Source organism: Triturus cristatus, chromosome 8, assembly GCF_964204655.1.
Source record: "Triturus cristatus chromosome 8, aTriCri1.1, whole genome shotgun sequence".
NCBI lineage: Eukaryota > Metazoa > Chordata > Amphibia > Caudata > Salamandridae > Triturus > Triturus cristatus.
Window position 1 is genome coordinate 274,402,475 of NC_140591.1, and position 24,606 is coordinate 274,427,080.

A 24,606-nucleotide genomic window follows, 5' to 3' on the forward strand; every position below is an offset into this window, starting at 1 on the left:
AAACTTTTCATTCGCAAACTAGTTAATAAGTAGCACTTTTTTGGAATGTTTAGTGGAGATTCGTCTAACGGGGCCAAAGTTATTAGCAACACAAAAAATACATTTCCTGTGGAAACCTAATCCTAACTATAACTAACCAGTGGCAGCCGCCACTGGGTTATATATATTATAGATTAACCTTGTAAGCTTTTTTCATGTGAACGATTTCCAGGGGAACCATTGTTCATATGTTTCTACCTTTTTATATCTGGCATGGTCTCTGACTGTATTGTAGCCCTTGAGAAGGAAAGGTTTTTTTTCCTAGAAAATATTGTAGTCTGGTAACAGTGATTAGTTATTTTCTATATCTTTACAGTATTAAGTAGTTCTAATAAAATGTTACTTTCCTCAAAATCAAGGTGTTAATTTGCAAATTTTCGCCATTTCACTATCTAACATTTTCTTGAACTTGTCTCTTTAGAATAAAGGGTCCCTACAGTTTGAAGATAAGTGGGGCTTAATGCGACCAATTGTACTGAAACTTCTGCGCCAGGAATCTGTCACAAAGCAGCAGTGGTTTGATCTTTTTTCGTAAGTAATAATACATTTCTAGACGGAAACTGTGGATAGCAGTTGTGAAGCTCTTATATAATGTCTACCAAATGTATTTACCAATTTTATATGGCCAATGGGACATTGGCAACAAAGTGTTTCTCAAATTAAAATAAGGAAATGTATGACATGAGGGAAAGAAGACAAACTCAGTGGGAGAATTGAGCATTTATAAGTAACCTTGAATAAAATAAAGCCTGACTAGGACGTACGAGGAACACGCTTGCATTTTTAAGGCTTTTCAAAATGGAAGAAGCACTAGATTAATCCTGATTTCATACTAATGGTAAGTGATCATATACCAATGAAAGCATCTTGAGTGTAACATGATAGCAACAGACAAATCTCAGAAAGCAACATATCCAGGGCTTTTGGGAATGAAAGTGTTTCAGGAATTAAGCCTGATCAAATTACTGGAGCCAGGGGTAACTTTCTGAGAAATACGTGATTACATGGTTGGGATGGAAATGCCAGGATGTTAGACTAATGGGTGAAATACGTGGATTAATCTCAGCCACTGGTAATTACTTGGGGATTAATTCCAGTTAGTAATCAGCCATATGCAAATCAGCTTTTTTTTTTTTTTTTTTTTTTTTTAAAAACCTTTATTCGGATATTTCAGATACACAGCTATTCAGCCGACAACCCGGAGGTTCGGCAGCTCGTCAATCAACATATGTAGTCTTCTACAGCTGTCATGCAGGAGAGAAAAAAGGTTTCAATTTTTAAAGAAAAACATAACAAGCAAGGCAATATACATCATGTGTTCGCGCCAGATCCCACCGATGAGGCGGCCCCATATCCACCATCAGATCAGCCCTCAAGTGTGGAGGGGAGGGAGAGGCAGAGGCACTAACTTTCTATCAGATTTCATCCGCAAAACTCAAGTCGGAAGTGGGGCTAGGGGGAAAGGTGCTCCTCTGGTGGGTCAGTGGCAGGAGGCAGGCAGATGTACCCCCTATACTGGTTCCACCCCCCCCACACCTTGTGCCATTTCTTGGGCCTCCCCCGTGCACAATACACTGTTTTCTCCCGAAACATGCACCAGTCCATGTTATCCTTCCATGCATCCAGGGTGGGCGGGCTAGGGGATCCCCACAATCGTGCAATATCCCGCTTGGCCACCATATTACCAAGGGTCACCCATTGAGTCTGCGCAGCATCGTAGTCTGTAGGGCCCCACACGTTCAAGAGACAGCGCCGCGCCTCTGAGTGCAACGCAATACCCGTGACCTCCTGCATCACAACATGAATCTGCTTCCACAATTCCGCAATCACACCACACTCCCATATAATGTGCAGAAAGGTGCCCACCATCCCGCAGCCCCTCTTACACAGCCCGTCCTCGGAGAAACCCATGTGGACCAACCGGGGACCAGTGACATAGACTCTGTGGAGTATCTTAAGCTGGACCAGCCGCAGCCTGGCGGGGATGGCAACCTCTTTCGGGGAGGAGACAGCGCACTGCCAGTCCTCATCGTCCAGCTCAAGGCCGTCTCTAGTCCACTGGTCCCGCACCCCCAGGAGGAGATCGGTACGGACGTTCACCAGCTTCTTGTAAATGAGAGAGATTGTGCTCTCCGGCACATGGCCGTCCAAGATCCGGTCCTCCAACGGAGAGGATTCAGGCACCTTCTCCCCCTCAACGAGGACCGACCGCAGCGCATGACGTACCTGCGCGTACCGGAAGTATTCCGTGCCCTCTAGCGCATATTCCGTCTGCAGCTCTGTAAACGACTTAATCCGCCCCTTGGCCAGCATGTCCCCCACCCTGGAGATACCAATCAGGTCCCATTTGTCGAAACCCTTAGAGTTCCAGAGTTTCCCCAGCATGTCCGAGTCAAACAGCGGAGTGGCCAGTGTGAGTCTATCCTTCCACCCCAGGGAGTTCGTGACTGCCTTCCACACGTGCACCGCCACCCCGGTCGGCCCCGTGAGGGATCCAGCCGGGGCCCTTGAATAAAGTGCTCTATAGTAGCCACCACCCCGCAACAACCACCGGTCCATAGCGAAGCCGGGGCTAAGCGCAGGACCGTAGACTCCGTGGTTGACTGCGCTCAGTTGGGAGGCCCAATAGTATCTCCGGATGTCGGGAAGCGCGATACCACCGTCATACCAAGGGAGAGTTAGTTTTGCTATCGCTATACGCGGGCGGCCGTCCCACAGCAGCGAACGCTGTAGACTCTCAACCTCCCGAAAGTAACTGGCCGGGACCAGCTCCTGGGTGTTCTGCAGGGCGTAAAGAAAGCGGGGAAGCGACATCATTTTAAAGAGCGCCGCACGACCGAGGAGGGAAAGCGGCAGCCGCCTCCAGCCTGCCACGTCCCGCCGCAGGCGCGCCAACGGAGGGAGCAGGTTTCGCTCATACCGTACCGTGGGGTCGGCTGAAATATAGATCCCAAGATACTGAAAGCCCTCCCGGGCGATCTGGATCGGGCAATTCCCCGGGGGAACCGGAGCGTCTCCACACAGGGCGTACAGATATGACTTACCCCAGTTGATGGTGAGCCCCGAGTTCCTCCCGAAGGAAGTCAAGATGTCGCAGACAACTATAAGGGACTTCCGGGGTGAGGTAAGATAGAGCAGAATGTCGTCGGCATAGAGGGAAATGCGGTCCTCGTGGTCGGGGGACCAGCGAATCCCCCTCACGTCTGGGTGCCACCGTATCCATGCCGCTAGCGGCTCAAGGGCGAGAGCGAACAACAGCGGCGAGAGGGGACAACCCTGCCTGGTACCCCTTCCCAAGTCGAAGGGGTTGGAGGCCCTCCCGTTAACCGCAACTTTGGCGAGAGGTCCTTCGTATAAGAGCCTCACCCAGCCCACAAATCCGGGCCCGAAGCCGAACTTCGCGAGCGCGGCCCACAAATATGCCCACTCAACCGTGTCGAATGCCATCGTTGCGTCGAGCGCCGCCACCACGGCCGGTTCCCGCATCGTCCCGACCCTTGCGATCACACCATGAATGCGCCTAAGATTCAACGCAGTATTCCGATGTGGGATGAATCCAGATTGGTCGGGGTGGATCAGGTCACCGATCACCCTGACTAGCCGGTTTGCGAGGATTTTAGCAAGGATCTTAGGCTCAGCGTTAAGGAGCGAGATCGGCCGATATGAACTGCACCTGTCTCTAGGCTTGCCATCTTTATGGATGACCACGATCGTTGCCAGGCGCTGGTCGAGCGGGAGGGAACCCGTCGCCCGCGCCTCCACAAACATGGCTCGTAGATGCGGAGCGATCTTGTCCGGTTGGAGTTTGTAGAGCTCAATGGGCAGGCCATTCGGACCCGAGGCCTTGCCCGGACGCAAAGAACGGATCGCCCCCGCGATCTCATCGACCGTAATGTCGCCATCAAGGTCGTCCCTGTCCACGTCGGAGAGGCAGGGCAGGGCGAGATCACGCAGGAGTGCACCTGAGTCCTCCACAGGCCTGTCCGACACGGATGTATAGACCGTGCGGAAGTAATCCGCAAAGCACTGGACTATGTCCTCTGGCTCCGTGACCAGGACGCCAGCCTCCGTCACTAGGTCCGGCACCACTCGATTGACCCTCTCCTTCTTGTCCAGCCACGCGATCAATTTCCCGGCCTTGTCCCCGACGTCGTACAGACGGCCCCGCTGTTCCCTACTCAGAGCCTTGGCTGCGTCAGTCACGAGGGCCCTGTACTCGGATTGCTTAAGGCTCAGTTCGTGCAGCGCCTCCTCCGTGACCTCACCCTCCAGGGCCAGCCCTAGGTCTGCGATCTCCGCCTCAAGCTGGGCGACCTCCGCGTCCCTCCGACGCTTGGCCGCTGTAATCAAGGAGAGGGCCTCACCCCGAATCACGGTTTTGAATGCTTCCCACAAGGACACCGCCGACGTGACCGAACCGAGGTTTTCTTGAAAATAACGGTCGATCGCCTTAAGTACCGCACTACGAGTCACAGGGTCTCTGAGATGCCACGGGTTAATTGGGGCCACCCTACCACCCACTCCTCTGGCAACATCCATACAGATCCACACCGGAGAATGGTCAGAAATACCTTGTGCCATGTGCCTGGCCTCAGAGACACCAGAAGCGTGTGCGGCCAAAGTAAGGACATAATCAATTCTGGAGAGACTGCCGTGCGCACCTGAGTGGAAAGTGTACTGCCGTTGTGTGGGATGCAACATTCTCCAACAATCAACCAGCCCTAGGGTGTCTATGAAATCAGGAAGCCACTTCTGAGCCCCCCCCGAAATCCTCTGCGGGTGCCTGTCAAGCAGGCCTGAGCCGACCGCATTAAAGTCACCACCCACCACCAACACGCCCTCTGGGAGACCCAGTAATGTCCTCTCTAAGTCCGCTAGGGTAGTGGGCTGCAATGCAGGGGGGACATAAACCGACACCAGGACCAGCGTCCTGCCCTCCCACCGTCCCGCTACTGCCGCGAAGCGCCCCCTATCGTCTACAGTAGTAGAGTCAACCTCAAATGGGAGAGAGGACCTGACTAGTATTCCCGCCCCTCTGGAACCCGAGGTGAACCCGGAATGCGCAACAAACTTATAGCCTTTACGATTGAGTGCATGGCACGTGTTGCCAATCAAGTGCGTCTCTTGCAAGAGGACAATATCAGGGGCACATCTCTTCAGAAATTGCAGTACAATCCCACGCTTAATACGATCCCCCAGGCCATTCACATTCCAACTGAGTATTTTGAGGCCCCTACCCCCCATCCCAGCGTGTAAGGAGACCACCACCACCCACGTGGAACCCGACCCGAACCACAGGAGCTTGCATCATGACGCCTTGCAGAACCAAAAACAACAACAACCCCAACAACAAACCCCACCCACCCCCCACCCTGCACCCCTGCGTAAGCTCTAAAGTGCCCCCCAACTTGCAGTGTGCCTGTCGCCCCTTATAAAACTAGTCTACGGAAAGAACCCCAGAGGAGGAAAAGCTCCCCTACCGCCCCCGCCACCCCCCGGACTATCAACCTCCCGGAGGGATCGGAGTCGTGGTACTTAAGTCCCGGGTCAATGTTCGTCACCGGCACCATCAGTGCCACCAGAACGTTCCACGCCATGCCGCCCTTGGGGCAGAGTGTCCAACCAGTCTCCGACCATGTCGGGTGCCTCAAAAAAGAAAGTTCGCTCTTCGAACACCACCCGCAACCTTGCAGGAAAGAGCATGGCATATTTTAGTCCCATCTCACGCAGTCTTCTCTTGACCGCCATGAAGCCTTGCCGCTGCTTTTGCACCATCTGAGTGAAGTCCGGATAAAAGCTTACAGTAGTGTTCTGGAATGGCAGCGGGCCGGCCATCCGCGATGCTTGTAGTATGGCATCTCGATCCCTGAAATTAAAGATCCGGGCGACAATCGGCCTTGGTGGGGCCCCCACCTTAGGCCTCCCGCCAGGAACTCTATGGGCCCGTTCGACGGTGAAGAACTTGCTAAGGCCTTTGGGTGCCAGATGGTTCACCACCAGGTCCTCCACGAACAGGTCCACCGACTGCTCCTCCGAATTTTCCGGGACCCCAATGATGCGGACGTTGTTGCGCCTAGCACGGCCTTCGAAGTCCTCCAACCGGCGGGCGAAGTGATCATTTGCTGCCCGGAGAGTACGGACTTCCTGCTGGAGGCCGGAGACATCGCCCAGGAGGCCGGCAGTCTTGAGGTCCAAGGACTGAACCCGCTCATTAGTTTTGCCGAGGTCGGCCCGAACCAGGTTGACATCTATCGATATGGCATCTACTTTTTGTGCCAGGGTCTCAAATTGCTGCCCAATCGAGGACTTCATCCCTTCGATGGCCCCCATGATGTCCTGCAGGGTTAATTCTGTGGAGGGGGACGCCGCGTCCTTCGAGGCTTCCGACGTCGGGCCCGATTCGCCCGGGGACCCCCTCTGATGGGCATAGCGGTCCATGGTATTAGTCTGGGTGGAGGTGCCCCGCCTGGTGTTCTTGGGCTTCAGCTTTTCGGCGTCCGACCTGGTCGACATCTCAATCTGCCGTGTAGACAATCTCCTGGCCCGTACAGGGTAAATGGGCATGCAACCAGTGGCTGGCGCCGCGCACGCCCCGTCCCGGGCGCCCTGGAGACTGGAAGGCGAAATCGAAAGCGAAAGTGAAGTCCCCTCCGCCTCCGACGACTCCTCCCCGACCAGGCCGCTGTTGTTCAATTAGGGCACGGGCACAGTGCCAACGCAAGTCCCGGGCACCGTGCGGGGATTAGGCCCCAAACTTCCAGGCAGTATAACTTCGGTCTCCGGTGGGCGATTTCGACCCGGACAACGGTTCCCGCCTCAGCAGCAGATCCTCTCCAATAGTCCGGGCGTCAAGTACAGGATAATAGACAGGATAGATGCCGGAGGGAGCGAGGGTCTCGGGAGCTCTAGGCTCACGCGGCCATCTTGATCACGCGCTAAGCTCCGCCCCTCGCAAATCAGCTTTGTATATCTCTGAGGCGTGTGAATATATGCTTGTTTTATTCTGCTTTTGTTATGTATTCTAGGAAACTTAATTGCTTTTAGTCGGAGGGCACTGAGAAGGTAAATATAATAATAATTTGGTAGGTATAGTGAGAAAGTACACCTTCAAGTGGATGGATCTGACAGTGGTTGCGTAGGCTAGAGTTCTGCTCTTTCATTACAGTGGCCGAGTGGCTGTGATTACTTTTACCGTGTGTGGTAGGCATAAGTGAGTCCTATTAAACAACATCCATGTGTAGGGATTATACATTAAGAATTCTATCATACTTAAACATGAATGCAGGGTATATTTGACTACATTTGTGTGACTAAAGTGATACAGAACTAAATGGTGGATTCCCAGGGTTAGAACATGGGTTTTGATCTGAACTGCATTCGTGTTTTAGAACAGTGAATTTGTGTTAGCAAGTTGGTCCACACCATTGGGAGTCATCCGTTTCCTCTGTTTGTCTCCTAGTCACCCCCATATTGAGATTCACTCTTAAACTCCATGTAGGTTGCATTTTGGGTTGCAATTTACATTTGTTTTTGTAGATGTTTGAAGAGTTATTCTTTCGAAGCATTTGTACTTGAGAATCATGAATGTGATTCTGGCTTTAGCAGAAGTCTATGTAGGCAGGAAGCATTGACAGAAAGTATTTCCATATTCAGTTGGCCAATCCCTCTACTACGTTGGGGTGGTATTGTTGTGCAGGGGATGAATGAGAAAAGTATTATTAGGAGTTTTGAGTTGTTGGAGGTTTTTTTATTAATTGAGTTGAGAATGAGGTTCACATCCCTCTACACTCCCCTGTATTGTGCGTTTGTTTTGCTTGCTGATGGGTGGCTTTTCTGAAAGCCATTCAATTTGATGCAGTTATTCGCCATCATACTTATTTTTGTATAGAGGAGCATTGCCTTATGACATGTTGTCTTCATATGCTCTTTACACTGTGTTGGGCAGTTTTTCATGTCTGCCTTCTCTGAATACATCTCCTTCCACATGCTCTTACTCTTGTTTTTCTTTCTCTACAAAGCTTCCAGTTCAGCCCATATCAAAACTGTCATCAGTCTCTCATGTGTCTTAAGAATGTGATTATTTAGTATTGTTCCAGCTTCTAGAACATACATATTCACATTGGAAGCATTATAATTAGGCTTTCCTGTTTTCAGTTTCTATTTTTGGTAAATTCTGGTGGGGTTTTTTCAGTGTTTTCAAGTGATTTCAATACCTTAAAAAAAACAGTGGTGGCTTGACAGGCCATCATGGCGGACGCAGCTTAGCTGAGCTCCGTCCACCCACGCCATAATCCGATAATTATCCTACTAAATCCTGCCTGGAGAATACTCCCCTAGCTCCGTCGATTACCCCACCTGTTCTGGAGTGCGAAGTTCTCTTCGATTAGAAGATCGGCGGAGTGGTTGCAGTGAACGCCTCAGATCCTCAAATCGGACTGTCGATTGCCGCTCTCGCTGTTGTGGCCGGCCTGGGGACTGCGGTGTAGGGCTGCGGTGCGGGCACTGCTCGGCGCTCGGAAATCGGACCTTGGAATGAGAGTGCCCCATGCCCCCGGCGTGCTGCTTTTGTGTGAAGCGCTGCACCGGTGTGTGGAGATCGCTGTCGGCCCTCGTACTGGTGCGGTGCCGGGGGTGCGATGGCGCCTACCTTTGGACATCACCCTTGTCCTTGCTGGCTGTGCCTGGGGCATGGACTTCGGGGGAGTGGTGCCATGTGCCCCCGGTGAGCCCGCGCGGCTGGGGAGCACGGTGCCGGCGTGAGAGGTCCGCTGCCCGGCCCCTCCCACTCTGCTCAGCAGCCACCATTCCTCTGGAGCCACGCTGGGGGTGCGGTGGTGCCAGTCCAGAGGCGCCGCCTGGCTTTCTGCAGTGAGGGACGTAGAGATCTTGCTGCCCCTTGAGCAAGCGAGCGTAGCCTCTCCGACCGCTGCCGACGAGTGCAGACACTGGTAGGGCAGATCGATCGAGACGCTGGTTGGGCACTTGGGGTCGGGCCACGACCCAGACGGTGAGTGACCCCGCCATTATTCCTCTCCCTCCCGTGAGGGATCGGCCCGGTCTGGGGCTGGCTGGCAGAACGCATTAGCGCTTTCGGCGCCTTGGGGATGGACCTCCACCTTATGAGGAGCACACAGCAGTTACAGTCCTGGATTGGTACATGGGTGGCGCCGAGGTCGCTCTAACTGCTGCGTGTGGCAGTTCTACATTGGCCCCCACCATTTGGCCTGTACCGCCTACAGATACTGGCACACTGCCCTGAGGGAGCGGAGACTAGTGCGCTGGAGCTGCGGAGGGCCCACGATTTGTCACGGCTCGTGGCCCTTTTCAGTGCCCCCCATGTGAGTTCTCCCTGGGCCTGGGGGGGCTTGATTTGGTGCATCGGGAGGTGTGGCCACCTTCCCACCGACAGACCCTGTTTCCCAGCCTGATCCTCTGTATATGCCAAGTGCTTCATCCGGGACTGTGCCCTTCTGGCCTTTGCCATCCTAGTTCAGCCTGGGGGGGGACCGCCTGCCCAGTTGGTGTGGGCTCACCGCCCCCCTTTTGTCTACTTCACAGCCAGGGCCGACCATCCTAATTGGCAAGGGCCAGCCGAGTGGGGCTGGCCCCAAGCAGGGCACTATGGACCAATACACTATGGCTACCGGAGGTTCTGTTGACGGAGATGGGAGTGGCTCGGCCCCAGATAACTCGGCCCTCTTAGCAGCAATCAACAATGTCAGAGACTTGCTGGACGCCAAGATCAGCACGGTGGGATCCAAAGTCTCTTTCCTACGCCAAGATCCTCGTAAGGCAGTGGACCGGATCATCGAGGCTCAAACAAGAGTCTCTACGGTGGAAGATTCAGTGACCTCCCTTCAAAAGAAAGTAAATAAGCTGACTGTCGTCACGCAGGAACTTGCCTCCAGGGTAGAGGACGCGGAGGGCCGTGCTCGGAGGAACAATCTGCGCTTCGTGGGCCTGGCCGAGGGTTGTGAAGGGGCATCCATGACGGACTTAATCACCAAGTGGCTCAAAGATATCCTGCCTTATGACCTCCCTATCCTCTGCCTTCGTTGTTGAGAGGGCGCACAGGGCCCTGACGCAGAGGCCCCCTCCCCCGGGTGCGGCCCCAAGGCCTGTCATTGCAAAGATCATGAACTTTGCTGACCGGAATGCTATTCTGTGATTCGCCAGGACACACAGACTGCTTTATACACGACTCTCGCTCAATCTTGGTATTTCTGGACTACACACGCCTGGTCCAGCATAAACGCCAATCCCTCATGGCCGTGAAGCGCAGACTCAGGGAGTTGAAAGTTCAATACATGCTGCTGTATCCGGCCCGGATGCGAGTAATCTACAACTCCAACTTCTTCGACACCCCTGAGGCGGTCTTCGCATGGTCGGATGAGCGCCCACAGCTCTGAGCGAACCCTCCATCTGCCATAGACTCAAACTCCTCTCGCACTCAGCGGCCACGCCGCAACAAGTCCCAGAAGCGGCAGGGGACGGGGTTGGACAAAGTGTCACCGAGCCCTGGGCGACCGCCATGATTGATTCGGACCGCTCCACACTCCAAATGGTGATTTGTAAGACACTACATATGGTTGAATATATATCAGTAATGTCGTTCTCTGGGTGGGCGTGGGACCTTGACCACGGGCTGTTAAGCCTAGGGCGTCTTGCACTCCCTGTTTTCTTAGGGTTATAGGGCAGGGTGGGATCCTTTGGTGTGAAATCTGGGGGTCCCCAGTTGGGGGTCCGCTGCTTTTTGCACGCGACAGATGCGCCTTGTTTTTGGTAGTGTCGGGTGGGGTGTGGGGGGGATTATCCTTTTGGATACATTGTTTTATAAGGATTATGTTTTTGTACATGCAGGCGGTGGGATATTTTTCATAATGTCTTTCATGCAGATCTCCTAGCTCTATTCAGCTTCTACTTCGACTCTAATGACACCCGGTGACGAAAACCCTCTCGGGGACCTAACGGTGGTATTTTGGAATGTGCGGGGGCTACTGAATAAGGTAAAACGTGGGGTTGCTCTACGACAGGCAAAGAGGTATGGGGCAGACATCCTGCTTCTACAAGAAACCCATTTAATGGGAACGGAAGCCCCGTGCCTCGCTCGCTTCGGTTTCTGTCACTTCTACCACACAGCGTTCACGAGGCGCTCCGGGGGGGTGGCGGTTCTTATCCATCGCAGAGTTCAGTTTAAATACATTGCACTTAGGCAGATCCTGGGGGCCGATTCCTTTTCGTCACAGGTACGATCTGTGGAGAACAGATCACTATTGGTGGTATTTATGTCCCCCCACCATTAGGCGCTACTTTTATTGAAAAATTACTGGGGGTCTGGGGTTCCCTTCCGACTGGTTTGACCCTGATGGGTGGCGACTGGAATGATACCATGGGGCCATTAGACCGCTAGCGCATCCTCGAATCCCCCCAACCATTGGGTCCGACCAAATTGTACACTCTGGCATCGATAATGGACTGGGCTGACATATGGTGCGAATTCCACCCTATTGAGCGTGATTACACATATCTCTCAACGGTCCATGGGTCACAGTCCCGACTAGATTACTTTCTTGTCCCCCGGGTTTTTCTTCATAGATTCTCGCAGATACAACATCGACCCCGCTGTTTGTCTGACCATTCCCCGGTCACAATGCAATTCCACACGTGCTCCTGCAGGCCCCCATTCCACTGGAGAATGTCTCCTTGGCACCTCCGCAGTCCGGCCTATCACGATATGCTTAATACAGCGATTACTACCTATCTAGGCAACAGCGGCCCCTCTGCTCCCTCAAGCACTACCCTCTGGGAAGCCCTCAAGCTGACCGTCCGGGGCTACGAAATTAGCTATCGCACACAAGTGAAACGTACTCACCGCGAACAGCTTGATGCCCTAGAAATGCGCTTGGCGTCCCTATCTTCCCAACTCAGTGCCAATCCCTGCCCCATCATTCGCCGCAATTTAGTCCTCGCATAACAAGAACTGTGTCAATATCTGCTGGGCGAAGCCAAAGAGATCTGGGAGGCATCGCAACATCGGATATATCATTGGGGGGGATAAGTCCAGTAAAATGCTCCACAGATTGTGCCAAGCAGATGGCGCCCCGGCCGTCGCACCCACTATTCGTCGTTCAGACGGGTCCTTACACACGTCGCCGGCGGGAGTAGCGGAAGAATTTGCGAAACACTACTTCCCTATACGTCCGAGAGTAGCAGATCTCTGCCGAACGTATAGCGGAGTTCCTTGTGGACATTCCACCTCGCATACTCCCCGACTCTGCCCGGGAGCGTCTGGAGACTCCAATAACTCTAGAAGAATTGACTGACGCCCTCGTTGCGATCCAACCGGGTCTCGCCCCGGGTCCCAACGGGTTCCCCATGGAATTCCCCCGATCCCATATGCCCCTCTTGGGGCCTCATTTATTGGCGACCATTGTGGACGCATCTGACCTGGCAAGGCTACCAAGGGACTGACGTCACGCAGAGAGAGTGCTTTTTCTCAAACCTGGCCGACCCCCTGAGGACCCATCTTCCTATCTCCCCATCTCCCTTATAAATTTTGAACCCAAATTATTAGGGAAAGTCTTGGCCGACCACCTTAGGGGGTATATTACCGATTGGATCCACGCCGATCAGTCGGGCTTCATGCTGCAGAGGGCCACTAAATATAACATCAGAAGAGTCCATAACGCCATCGCTGCGGCCCCCGCTTTAGGCCGTCCTGCTGCCCTACTGCTAGCCGATATCTGCAAAGCATTCGACTCACTAAGTTGGTTCTACCTATTTCAACTGCTCGAGGCAATCAACTTTGGACCCCGTTTCTTGGCTTATATACGCCTGCCGTATACGGACTTGACGGCATCAGTTCGAATTGCGGGACACCGCTCTCTCCCCTTTCCGATCCAGAGGGGTACCCGCCAGGGTTGCCCACTGTCTCCATTGTCGTTCGCCCTGGCGGTCGAGCCTCTGGTGGCCTGGGTCAGAAGCGACCCGGTGCTCAGGGGATTCGATTGGTCCAGTTAAAGATCGGATCGCATAGCATTATATTAGAAATTCTTAGGGTATTTGGGGGCACCACCGGCCTCCACGCTAATCCAGCTAAATCCATCCTCTTACCTGTGTGTGGACATCAAGGCTGTGAATCGTGGGCCACGCAGCTGTCCCGGGCCACAGATGGGTTCAAATATCTGGGGATCTTCATTTCCCCGTGCCCCAAGATTTCATGGACACATACTATCACCCCATTGTTGATCAGCCTCAAAAACGAAATGACAATATGGTCTGCTCTCCCTTTTATCCCTCTATGGGCGCTCAGCCATCTTTAAGATGGTTTCCCTGCCTCGGATCTTATATCGCCTCCAAAATTTCCCCTATCCTATCCCTCATGCGTGGTTTGCTCAAGTAAATGCAATACAAAACAATTTCCTTTGGGGCGGTGGAGCTGTTCGCGTGGCGCTCCGCACCTGCGCACAATCCACGTATTGTGGGGGGATCGCGGCTGCTGACATTTATTCATATTATGTTGCATCTCACATCCTCGTAATCAGTGACTTATGGTATAATTCTCGCACCGATCCGGCTTATGCTATTGAGCATGCCGCGATGGAACAACTCTCCCTACTTCACTTATTATATAGCTACACAAGGCTAGACCATGTACCACCAGCTGGCAGACGAGCCATACAGTTATGGAGGGACAAGACCAGACAAATGGGATGGAAAGGGCGACTTACTGAACAAGACCCCCTTATGGCATGGTACATACCTCCAGAACTGCTAACACACTGAGCGGGTTCCGGGGATGGGACTTGGTGGCAATTTCGACCCTTGGAGATGTTTTGAGGGGCGCTACTTTAAAATCATTTCAGCAATTACAGGCTGATTTTGGCCTCCATAAGTCGCAATTTTATAAATGTTTACAGCTCCGACACGCTCTCTCCCCCCAGATCCGAAATTTGGAGACTCTCCCTGAGTTCCAGCCCTTGGAGGGTCGCCTGTTGATGGGGTACCTTGGAATACACAAAACTAGGCAAATATACCAAACTCTGACGACACACACTTCCACCACTCTTGACAAGACCCGACAGGCCTTCCAGGCAGATATTCCCGAATTGACAGATGACAATTGGGCTGAAGTGATCGCCAGTCCGAGGGGCGCAGCAGTCTCCACGTGTTACAGGCTCATCCAATTCAAATATTTACATAGAGTTTATTACACGAGGGTACGACTATGGCAAATGGGGGTTATTCAGTCCCCAGTGTGTCTGCGGTGTGGCAGAGAGGACGGGTCCTTCTTCCATACGATATGGACTTGCACGGCCCTACAGCACTTTTGGAACAGAGTTAGGCCTTGTCTTATTGAGGTGCTGGGGTGGGCGCTCCCACGGCTGTTTCTGTTGCATTCCACTGACGACATTGGGGGAACCGATACAAACAACTTCTATTGTTCCTCGCCCTTACTATTGCTAAACGGGATATAGCGCAGGGATGGAAGGCATCATCTCCCCGGACTATAGGCAAATGGAAGTCCGAATTGGATAGGTGTATGGGAGCGGAGATAGCAGTATTTCAAGCTAGGGGCTGCTGAGAGCTTTTGCTGAGTGATGATTCCAAAGGAAAGAAATGTGAGGATCTTTGGTCACATATTGATAGTGATATGAAAAAAGTACACTCGACTGCATTCTTAGATTTTTACAGGAAAGCCTGACTGCTGTCAATTTGCATCACTATAAAAATTAAAGGCATGTACAAGTTACAGTGGTTGTTCATCAAACAATTGTTCGTGTAATCAACTTCTCTTCCCAGTTACTCCCCATCCACACTCTTAACATTACTACATAAAATATGAAATACCATACGGTACAGTGGACCTTAATCATTATTCACTGATGTCTGTTGCCGACTCATCAGAAGGTGGGGCACAAATATTTCCTCTAAAGTTATTCCATTTTTCCCACAATCGTGTCAATTTTTTGCGTCACCCTCTATGTACATATACCACTTTCTCTGCTACCATTGCGCCATCCATATCGCTACGCCATTTACTATAGGCAGGAACTGTTCGCGCTCCCCAGTGTTGAGCAATGTTTCGTTTAGCCATCATCATGCCCAGGCCTGTGCTCCATGGTTAAGATCTGTCGGTTCCCAAATATTGAGGAGACATCGCTTGGGTTCCGGCCCGACGCTGGTTCCACTAATTTGTGTGACTGTGTGCATAACCGCGTTCCAGTATGACTCGATCTCTGGGCATTTCGACAGGGTATGGTAAAAAGTACCTGGTGCCCACATTGCCGTAAACAGAGTGGGGTATCAGTTTTTCCCATTCTGGGCATAGTTAGTCTTGTATAGTAGATTCTGTGAAGTATTTTTAGTTGTACTAACTTTAGTTTTGAGGGTATTGCCACCTCCCGTGGGGACGCCAGTGCCTCCTGCCAGTCTCTCGTCCAGCTCCCCTATTTCTGTCTGCCACTTTTCTCTAAGAGTTTTCGTGGGGTCTGGTTGATTGTTTATTATCTTTCGATAGCTTAGGGATATGGCTTTTTTAGTCATGTACTCCGTCAACAGTCTGTCCTCTAATGGGGAGGCTTCCGGGAGTATAGTACCAGATGAAATAGTCTTCATGAGTGAATGTTTGATCTGCATGTGACGAAAAATTTCTGTTTGCCATCCCATACTTTTCTTGAAGCTAGGGAATGTAAGAACTTCTCCCTTACTCCACAGGTCACCTACTCCTGAAATACCTATTTAGTCCCATTGCCTGAAACCTTTACTATTACGAAGTCTTCCCAATCTCCGGCTCTCTCAAAGCGGTATAGATTGTGTGATAACCTCCTCCCAACCGAGCGTACGGAGGGCAGTAAACCATATTTGTACGGTGGGTGCAGTTGGCCCCAGAAGTGCTTTGTCGGGGTTTATTGTATAGTGCTCCCATGACACCCTCGTCTCCCAGGATGTGCCTATCCATGCGGAATGCCGGTTCCTCTTGTGGGGCGTGGAGCCATTGATTTATCACGATTAACTGGGAAGCCCAATAGTATGTTTTTATATTTGGAAGGGCGATCCCACCATCATACCAGCCCTTCACCAACTTTTGCATAGCTATTCGGGCAGGTTTCCCATTCCAAAGGTTGGTTACTTCTGCTTCTATTGCTTTGAAATAGGTGGGGGTAATTAGGAATGTGGTGTTTTGCAGGGCATATAGGAATCTAGGGAGCGCCATCATCTTGAAGAGAGCAGCTCTGCCTAGTAGCGTCAATGGTAGGACTGCCAATGTTTGACATCGTGGCTGAGTCTTTTTAGGGGTTCCTGGAGGTTTTTGTCGGTAAACAGCATGGGCTGGGGTGTGATATAAAGTCCCAGGTACTTGAAACCCTCTTCTGCGATCTGTATCGCACAGCTCCTTGGTAATCGCGGTGGGTAGCCGCTCAGCACATAAAGAAGAGATTTGGTCCAATTAATAGTATAACCTGAGAATTTGCCATTCACATTGCAGATATCTAGGAGTCTGCTGATCGAACGTTTCGGGGATGCCATGTGTAGTAGAACATCATCCGCATATAAGGAAATGCTGTCCTCCCATCCCTCCGTCCTCTTAAGCCCACGGATAATCGGGTCCCTTCTTTTCCAGGCCGCCAGTGGTTCAACTACCAGGGCGAATAGGAGCGGCGACAAGGGGCAGCGCTGCCTTGTTCCACGTCCCAGAGTAAATTTGGCCGAAATCCGCCCATTCACCACCACATGTGCCAGCGGTTTTGTATATAATAACTGGACCCAGGCGCAAATTTGGGGCCAAAACCCATGTGTCGAAGGACTGCGAAAAGGAAAGGCCATTCGAGTAAATCAAAGGCCATACGTGCATCTAAGGAGAGGATGACAGCGTCTTCTTGGATAATGGGTATGTGGGCCATTACGCCATGTAGGCGCCTTAGGTTAAGTGCCGTATTACGGCCCGGCATGAAACCAGCTTGATGTGGATGAACCAATGTGGTGAGGTACGGTTGTAACCTGGAAGCTAGTGTTTTTGCCAGTATTTTGGCCTCTGCATTTAGGAGTGATATTGGCCAATAGGAGGTGCATTCCTGCAGTGGCTTACCAGGTTTATGAATTGCTACTATAGTCGCTAGGTGCTGATCCCTTGCTTCTAGGCTGGCATTATACATATTAAGCAAGTGCGGGCGAGTTTGGTTGCTGCTTTTTTTGTAAAGTTCAATGGGTATACCGTTGGGTCCTATAGCTTTTTCAGATTGTATTGCACCTCTGGCTAGTGTCAGTTCCTCTGGTGTTAAGTCTGCCTCTAGCTCTTGGATATCGTCTAGCGCAAGTGTAGGAATCTGGATATCCTTGAGAAACTCTAGGTTTTCTTCTAGCGTGGCTGTGGCTGTAGGCGTATACATTTCCTCATAGTGGAGTGCTAACGTATTAACTATCTGTTGTGGGTCTGTGATGGTATCTCCGGTTTCTAAACTCAATTGCGCCACCCAGCGACTAACCTATTCTCGTTTATCCAACCAGGCTAAGAGCTTGCCCGCCTTATCTCCAACTTCATAAATAGTATGCTGAGTGGTAGTCTTCGCCTCCACCCACATATAGTCTCTATATTCCTGCTTTTTCAAATGCAACATAAGGGCCGTAGTGTCATTGGGATTTGAAGAGTGTTCGTACTCAGCCTGGCCCACCTCCTGCTTCAGATCCTTTAACTGTTTAAGTTTTTCCTGTTTATGACGTGATTAATGAAATTGCCTGGCCTCTCAGTACTGTCTTATACGCTTCCCATAAAGTTATCAGGGATGTTACTGAGTGTTCATTTTCGGTAAAATACTGTCGCGTGGTGGTAGTCGGACCTTTCCAGATTTTGGGATTTTTAAGAAAACCAGGGTAAAGGGGAAAGACGCGGCGTCACCCAAGGACGTTAGAGGTCCATTTAAGCCCAACCGGGGAGTGATCAGAGATGCCCCTGGGTAAGTGTAATATCTCCACTTTTCTATCTAGACCACTCACTAGTGTGAGTATGTAATCTATTCTCGAGAGACTATTGTGTGCCCCGGAATGAAAGGTGTATCGGTGTGTATGCGGGAAGCGTGAACGCCAAATGTCTGAGACCAAATGCCTCTAGGATTTCCGCTAATCGGAGGTGCGTACCGCGTGTATCCCTAGGGGGTTTATGATCCACAGCAGCATCTAGTGTGGTGTTGAAGTCGCCCCCTATTATTAGTTCCCCCCTGTTGGACTGCGAGTAAAACGTTGCTGAGGGCCAGGAAGGCCACCTGATGTAATGCCGGCGGGATATATACTGAGACTATATTATATATATGTCCCTCCCATTTTCATGATAGGGCTGCGAATCGACCCTGATCGTCTGTCCAGGACCTGTTAACAATAAAAGGAAAGTGTTTATGAACCAGGATACCCACCCCACGTGAACCTGAGGTGAATTCGGAGTGCACCACCATTTTAAAACCCCATCTGTCTAGAGCCTTACAAGCTGAACCTGCAAATGCGATTCCTGGGTCAAGGCCACTGCTGGCGCCTGTCGTTTAAGATATTTTAAGACTAGACCTCACTTTATCTTGTCACAGAGGCCATTCACAGTCCATTATATAACGGAGATAGGCGGGCCCACTGTACTAGGGGTCGTGGAGAGTGCGGTCATCAAATCGGTCAGTTTGTGCGCTTGTGTCATATGTCATAATGTTGAAAGGAGAGTAAGTAGGATATTGTGATTAGAGCACTGTTCGGAAGCTGTGTACCTACATAATAAACCTGTGATTCAGAGGCATAAACAAATGAAACTTAACATTTAACTGTTCCCCTACCCCCACCCCCTCCCTGCCTCCCTGCATGACGGACACAAAATTACCCGCCTCCCCAACTTCGCAGAGTGCTTATTTCCCATAACCCTGTACTTACGTGAGGGGGGAGATTAGGCCAACGATCTCTCCGAAGCATCCCCATACTCTGAATATATTGTATCGGATGGTTGCTAATTGCAGTGTGCAGTCCATTTTCAACCTAAAAGGCGCCAGGCAATTCAAGATTCACAATAATTAAAGTCATAAATGTGGGTTGTTCCAGTAATGTCGATGGTTTTGCGTGTCTGTCCGTCAGCGATGTTGTTCCATTTTCATTCCCAGTCCTGACATCCATTGGCTAAATAGGATCCTCATGGTCCGCCCGTCGCCAGCGTTGAGTCCTCCCTTGAACCTGATTCCCTCGACTCCGATGGTGACGTTCCCAGTAATTGTTGCTGTTGTTTTCTGCCGGTCCTTCCCGAACCTTGGGCCTGATGCCATCCTTCCAACCAGTCGTGGGTTTCCTCAGGCGTCGCAAAGAACCATGTCTTCGCTTCAGCCTCCTCCCTCAATTTTGCCGGGAATAGCATTGAGTATTTTAACTCACGGCTTCTCAGTTCTTTCTTTACTTCAAGGTAGCTGCGTCGCTGTTTGGTTACCGCTGCCGTATAGTCTGGGAAGAATGTGACTGTGTAGTTCTCGAGACGTACCGGAGGAGCAACTTTTGCCGTCTGCAGGATCACGTTGCTGTCGCGAAAGTTAAAGATGCAGGCAAGTATAGGCCTGGGGAGGGGGGCCAGGTCTTGGTTGCCTTCCAGTATTCGGTGGGCTCTTTCTACTGAGAAGAAGTTAGATAGTCCTCGTGGCTGTAGCTAGTTCTTGATGAGGTCTTCAACAAACAGCTCCAGTGCTGGGCCCTCGTGCCTTCCGGCACTCCAATAATTCTGACATTGTTGCGTCTCGAGCATCCTTCTTGGTCATCAAGCTTGGCTGCCATAATCCTGTTGTCTGCTTCCAAGTGACGCACTTGGCGTTGAAGTGTTGCAGTATCTGTGGAGAGGGATGCTGTTATGCTTTCGATCATGGCCATTTTCTTAGTCTGCACATATTAGTGAGATTTCAGTGGAAATCGGCCCTATGGAGGTTTGGACGTTATTCAAAGTGGCCATAATGTCTTGCAATGTGACTTCTGCTGGCGCCGGAGGTGTGGGGCTCTCCGTCTGTGCAGTAGTTTTTTCGGACTGTTCCGGTGGATCTTTATTGAACGCATATTTGTCCAGTTTCGGGTGTGGTAAAGTGTGCTGGCCCCAGCCCCCCATTGCGGCCAATCCTCTGGGACTTCACGTGTGGTGAGTTGGGTAGACGGCAGTATTCACCGCTGCCTGCCTGTGCGACTGTCTGCCACATGCGGCCTTTTGGGTTTTCTGCCGCCACCCCTCTACAGAGTAATTCGCTTGGTGCCTTAGTAGAGGTGCAACCAGATTGTAGTACTCTGGTACCTCCATCTAGAGAATCGTGGCTAAATGCATTCCATATGAACCCCAGGGGAGCCGCTTGTAGACGAACTGTCTTTACGCACCCCTCTGTGCAATTCTGTCCTCTCCCCTCACTGCCTTTGCTACAGGTTGTCGCTGTCTAATCACAGGTATCTTCGCCAGTGAAGGGGGGAGGAGAAGAGGGGGGCGTGAGTCCCTTTGCCCGGGTGGACTGTATTCGCACGTTTCCTGCTGCTGGGGGCTCTTTATTGGAGCATTGTGAAGCAACTGGAATCCTAAGAGTATGCTTATGCGTGGCACGTTGGTTTAAAACTGCGTAGATTCGAAGTGTAAGAAACGCTGCTGCGGGGAACGTTTCACTGAAGGCTGCTCACAGTGAAGTACTTGCACACGTTGCACCCCCGTTGTCCTCCAGGTCTTGTGCACCAGCTGTATTGCATGCGTGAGGGTTGTGGCTGGTTCACCACGAAAGTATCGTAGTATTTCATGATGGGCCCTCGCATAGGACGCCCTGGTCCGTAGTGTGTAGAGCGAGTTCAGCACCTAGGGTTGCAGCGCACAATTAACTGACCTGGCGCGGTACACGTTACAGTGCACAGCATGTGTCCGTCTCCGACCCGCTTGGCGGATCCAAGTCTCGCAGGTTCTGTGTCCCTCAGCCACAATGTCACTCGAGACCCCGGCTTTGGCTCGCGCCTCAGGCCGCGTTTCGCTTCCTCGACGTAGTTCCCCTGTTGTTTGGTATCTGGGGCTTAGGGTAGGTTCATTCGGTGCCCCGTTGTTTCCGACGCCTTGCCCAGTGCCTCAGATTTTAATTTGCCGTCGGATTATACTTCGGATTGACGGGGACGCCGCGTAGATCCCGTAGCCTCTCTAGGCAGCGGCCATTTCCTTTGGCTGCTAGCCACGCCCCTGCATTGTATGTTTAAAGCCTGGGTTGTTTGGCAATTCACATACTATCAATACTGACTCACTAGAAAAGGGGGTGTGTGAGTAAATGTGATGGCACGTGTAGGGAAAGATTCTTATGAAACCTACATTTTTCCTATCAGTGAAAGACTTAAACGTAGCCAAAAAATCAAATATGATTTTGATAGTTCCTGATTCTGTGCCATTTATAAATAATTAAACAACACCTAAAACATGCTTCTAACCCCTGTATCTTAAGACCAAAAACTACAAAACTGAAAAAAGGCAGAAGAAACAATATTTTAGTGACATCCCTAAACAACAAAACTCAAGCAGAATAATAGTAGCCCTGTCTTTCTTACTGCGTCCTTATATAACAAAGTTATATTGTATTGGCCCCTTCAAGAAGAAATAAATATGACTCTTTCACTCTCCTTTTCCTTTCTTTGAATGGCATTTAGTTTGTGGTTGTGCAGGTGTTTTTTTCAATGTTTATATGTGTACACTTATGAGGGCTATTTCCCTTATGGTGGGGTATTGTAGGTTTAAACCTAAAACCGGACAGCCTAATTATAATCTTTTACACGAGTTGGTCACCCCATTAGGTAGAGCGGTACCAGTGTTACTTGCACAGTATTAAGATCAAGGGTCTCTATTTGACTTTGTGCAGTTCTGATTCCTGTTTACTTTAGTGACCCATGCTGCTAGGTCACAACTTTGTCCAAGAGCCCAACAGGGCCTCTATTTACCAACAGTTTTTACCTCTGCCAGTTCATGACGATGTCTGACACATCCTCAAATCCCTGCAGGTGATACTGTTGCACTGTCACATGACTTGGCTCCCATATATATATATTAAACACAAAGTGTTTTTTTAACATTTGGCAACACTATGTTGGTGATGATACCAGCCCTTTTTGCTGAGTCATGTATAGTAATATGGAAAGTGGCTACTAAAGGCTCTACGGCCAACATGCAGCAAATAGCACTTTCTATTTCTTTTTCCAGTATCCACTATTCGTATATCAAGGCTCCTTTCTAGACCCTAGCATATAAATGCTATAAAGAATTTCGACCCGTTTTGTAATAATCTCCCCTAAATTAGAAGTTCTAACGTCATAAAGAGAAATTGCCAATACGAGGTATCAAATGTCTTCTACAAGTCCAGCCCCTACAAAAATGGGTCCGCATTCATCATTGACAGCTGTCAACATGACCCACTTTCAGCTAGGTCCTTGTGTGGTTTAGGCGCCTCTGCAATCTGTGCACCCCTCATGGTTTAAGGAAGTACACCCATTCTCTGCATACACTTCTTAGAGATTTTCCACTAACAAACCAGCATTGCCCTTCCACTTAAAGTCCAATTATGCCGGATATCTGCCTTGTGCTCATACTCTCCTTCAATTCCTGTACCTCCTCCGTAGTCAGTGGGGCCTCCATTATATGCATCTGCACCTCCTGTGCGCTGTATTTAACCAGCAGCCCCTAATTAATTCTCAACTCCAACCAACGGTACCAATTGGGAATATAGCCAGCAAAGATATGGTTTAAAAGCAAAATTTAACACCCTTCTAGTTATTAACATCACTGCTGTCACAGTTGTGAATATGCAAGATATTCTGCATAGACCAATGCTTATTCAATAACCACAAAAGCATTTGGTCTTCCTTATCAACCTCTTGGTGTTAATGTCCAAATGTAGTATAGGTATACTTACTCAGTTTATCATATTCCAGACATTATTCTCTTTTTCAGTCCGCATTTCACCCAGCATTTCAGAAGCACTCAAGAGTGTGGCCTCTAACTGGCCAACTCTATATTCCAAAATGGGTTACTTCCTTTTCCAATTGGTCTTGCACCTCAGTCACACTCACGAGACAAAAGCGTCTCCCTACCACCTTTCGTGCTTCCCAATTCAATGGTTGAGAAGGCACAGAGCCCCATTTGGTAATACGGTATGACTAGATCTCATTACGAACACTCAATCAAAATCCCACTTCTGTCAGTATCTCTGTTCTTAAATACCAAGTAGGGATCTTCTTCTTGTATTCCCCTATGAATAGTCAATGTGTTTTTAGGAATCATCAGCTAGGAAGTGGCCCAGGTATCTTCTTCCAGTGCATTTACCACTGATGTTATCACTCCAGAAAAAAACAAGTGGGTTTTGGAAGCCCTGGGGAGCAAAGTAAAGAAAATAAACTCTCAGATCTGATTGCTATCGCCTCCTTACATGAACTGGTGCCATCTGCTGCTTCACAACGAACAATTCTCTGGACTCTGCTGTTTTGGCATAAGATATTCCACTGGCATCAGGGTCCACTTAAACATCAGAGGCATAGTTAACGTCCCCATCCCAGAACACAGGCACTGCTGAATCTATTCTAAAAAAACTCTAATCATTCCTGTACAAAATGCACATCCAGCACATTAGGCAAGTTCCTCCTCAGCCAATACACTAAAAAAAATCTACCCTCCCAGCAATGTGGAATCATTTGCTTCAAAAATTGAACAACGTGCATTTGAAGTCACAACACACTGTGTACATAAGGAGTATGTTTAGAAGAGCCAACCACTTAACCTTTTATAGCCAACTTAGCTTCAGAAAGATTTAGATGTGTCTCTTAGAGATACAGCATCAGCATTCTGTGGTGTTTGATCAAAGACATTACTGTCTTTTGAAGTGACCTGTGAGGTCCTCAACATTCAAAGACCGCATCCCAATCATCACTGTCATACTCATTACTTCACCTGGCCATGACTCACAACACCCATATCACATGGACACCCAGGCCTAAGCATGGTTGTAAGGAGTAAAGATTAATAAAGCAAATCCATCCCTTAATTCTCCAAAACCATGGGCTAGGAGTAAAACTGTAAAAGCTCCCCACCCAATAACACAAGATGACCGCTCCCAAGAAGAACAAACTCTTTTCCCTTCTTCCCACTCCATTCAATAAAAATAAGCTGTGACAATATACCTCTCTCAGCAGAGAACTAATACTCAGCAGCACAATACAGTCTGCCATGAAGGAAAGGAAATGATGCCAAACCAGCAAATTTATCATCAGCAAATTCCATAGTAGTTAACCAGAAAGAGACACGAGAGGAAGGCAAACCTCTGCCTACCACTGTTCCCTGGAGGGCTGAATCATCGATCAGGCATTCCCTGAGCATTCAGCTTGTCCATCTCCATATATACTGCTCAAGCCAGATTTCTGTCGTGAGCCACTATGAGAAGCCCTCCACACTCACGGTCAGCTGTTTTAGCTTCTCTGGTCCCAGGGCACACACTGGGGACCAGACAGGGAAGTGATCCATGCTCCACTGTGCCACTTAGCACCTTTAGGCCATGCTCCACTTTCCAGCCAAGTATTGGG

At 50.2% G+C, this 24,606-nt stretch overlaps 1 protein-coding gene across 2 annotated transcripts in view; it reads left to right on the plus strand.

The window, feature by feature from the left end:
* Nucleotides 1-24,606, plus strand: part of CUL5 (cullin 5) — a 677,835-nt gene that overhangs the window by 117,303 nt on the left and 535,926 nt on the right. For both annotated transcript variants that reach the window (XM_085621507.1, XM_085621508.1), the window contains exon 2: nucleotides 461-570. In XM_085621507.1, coding sequence (XP_085477633.1) covers nucleotides 461-570 — 110 coding nt within the window. The remainder of the gene's footprint in view (nucleotides 1-460; nucleotides 571-24,606) is intronic.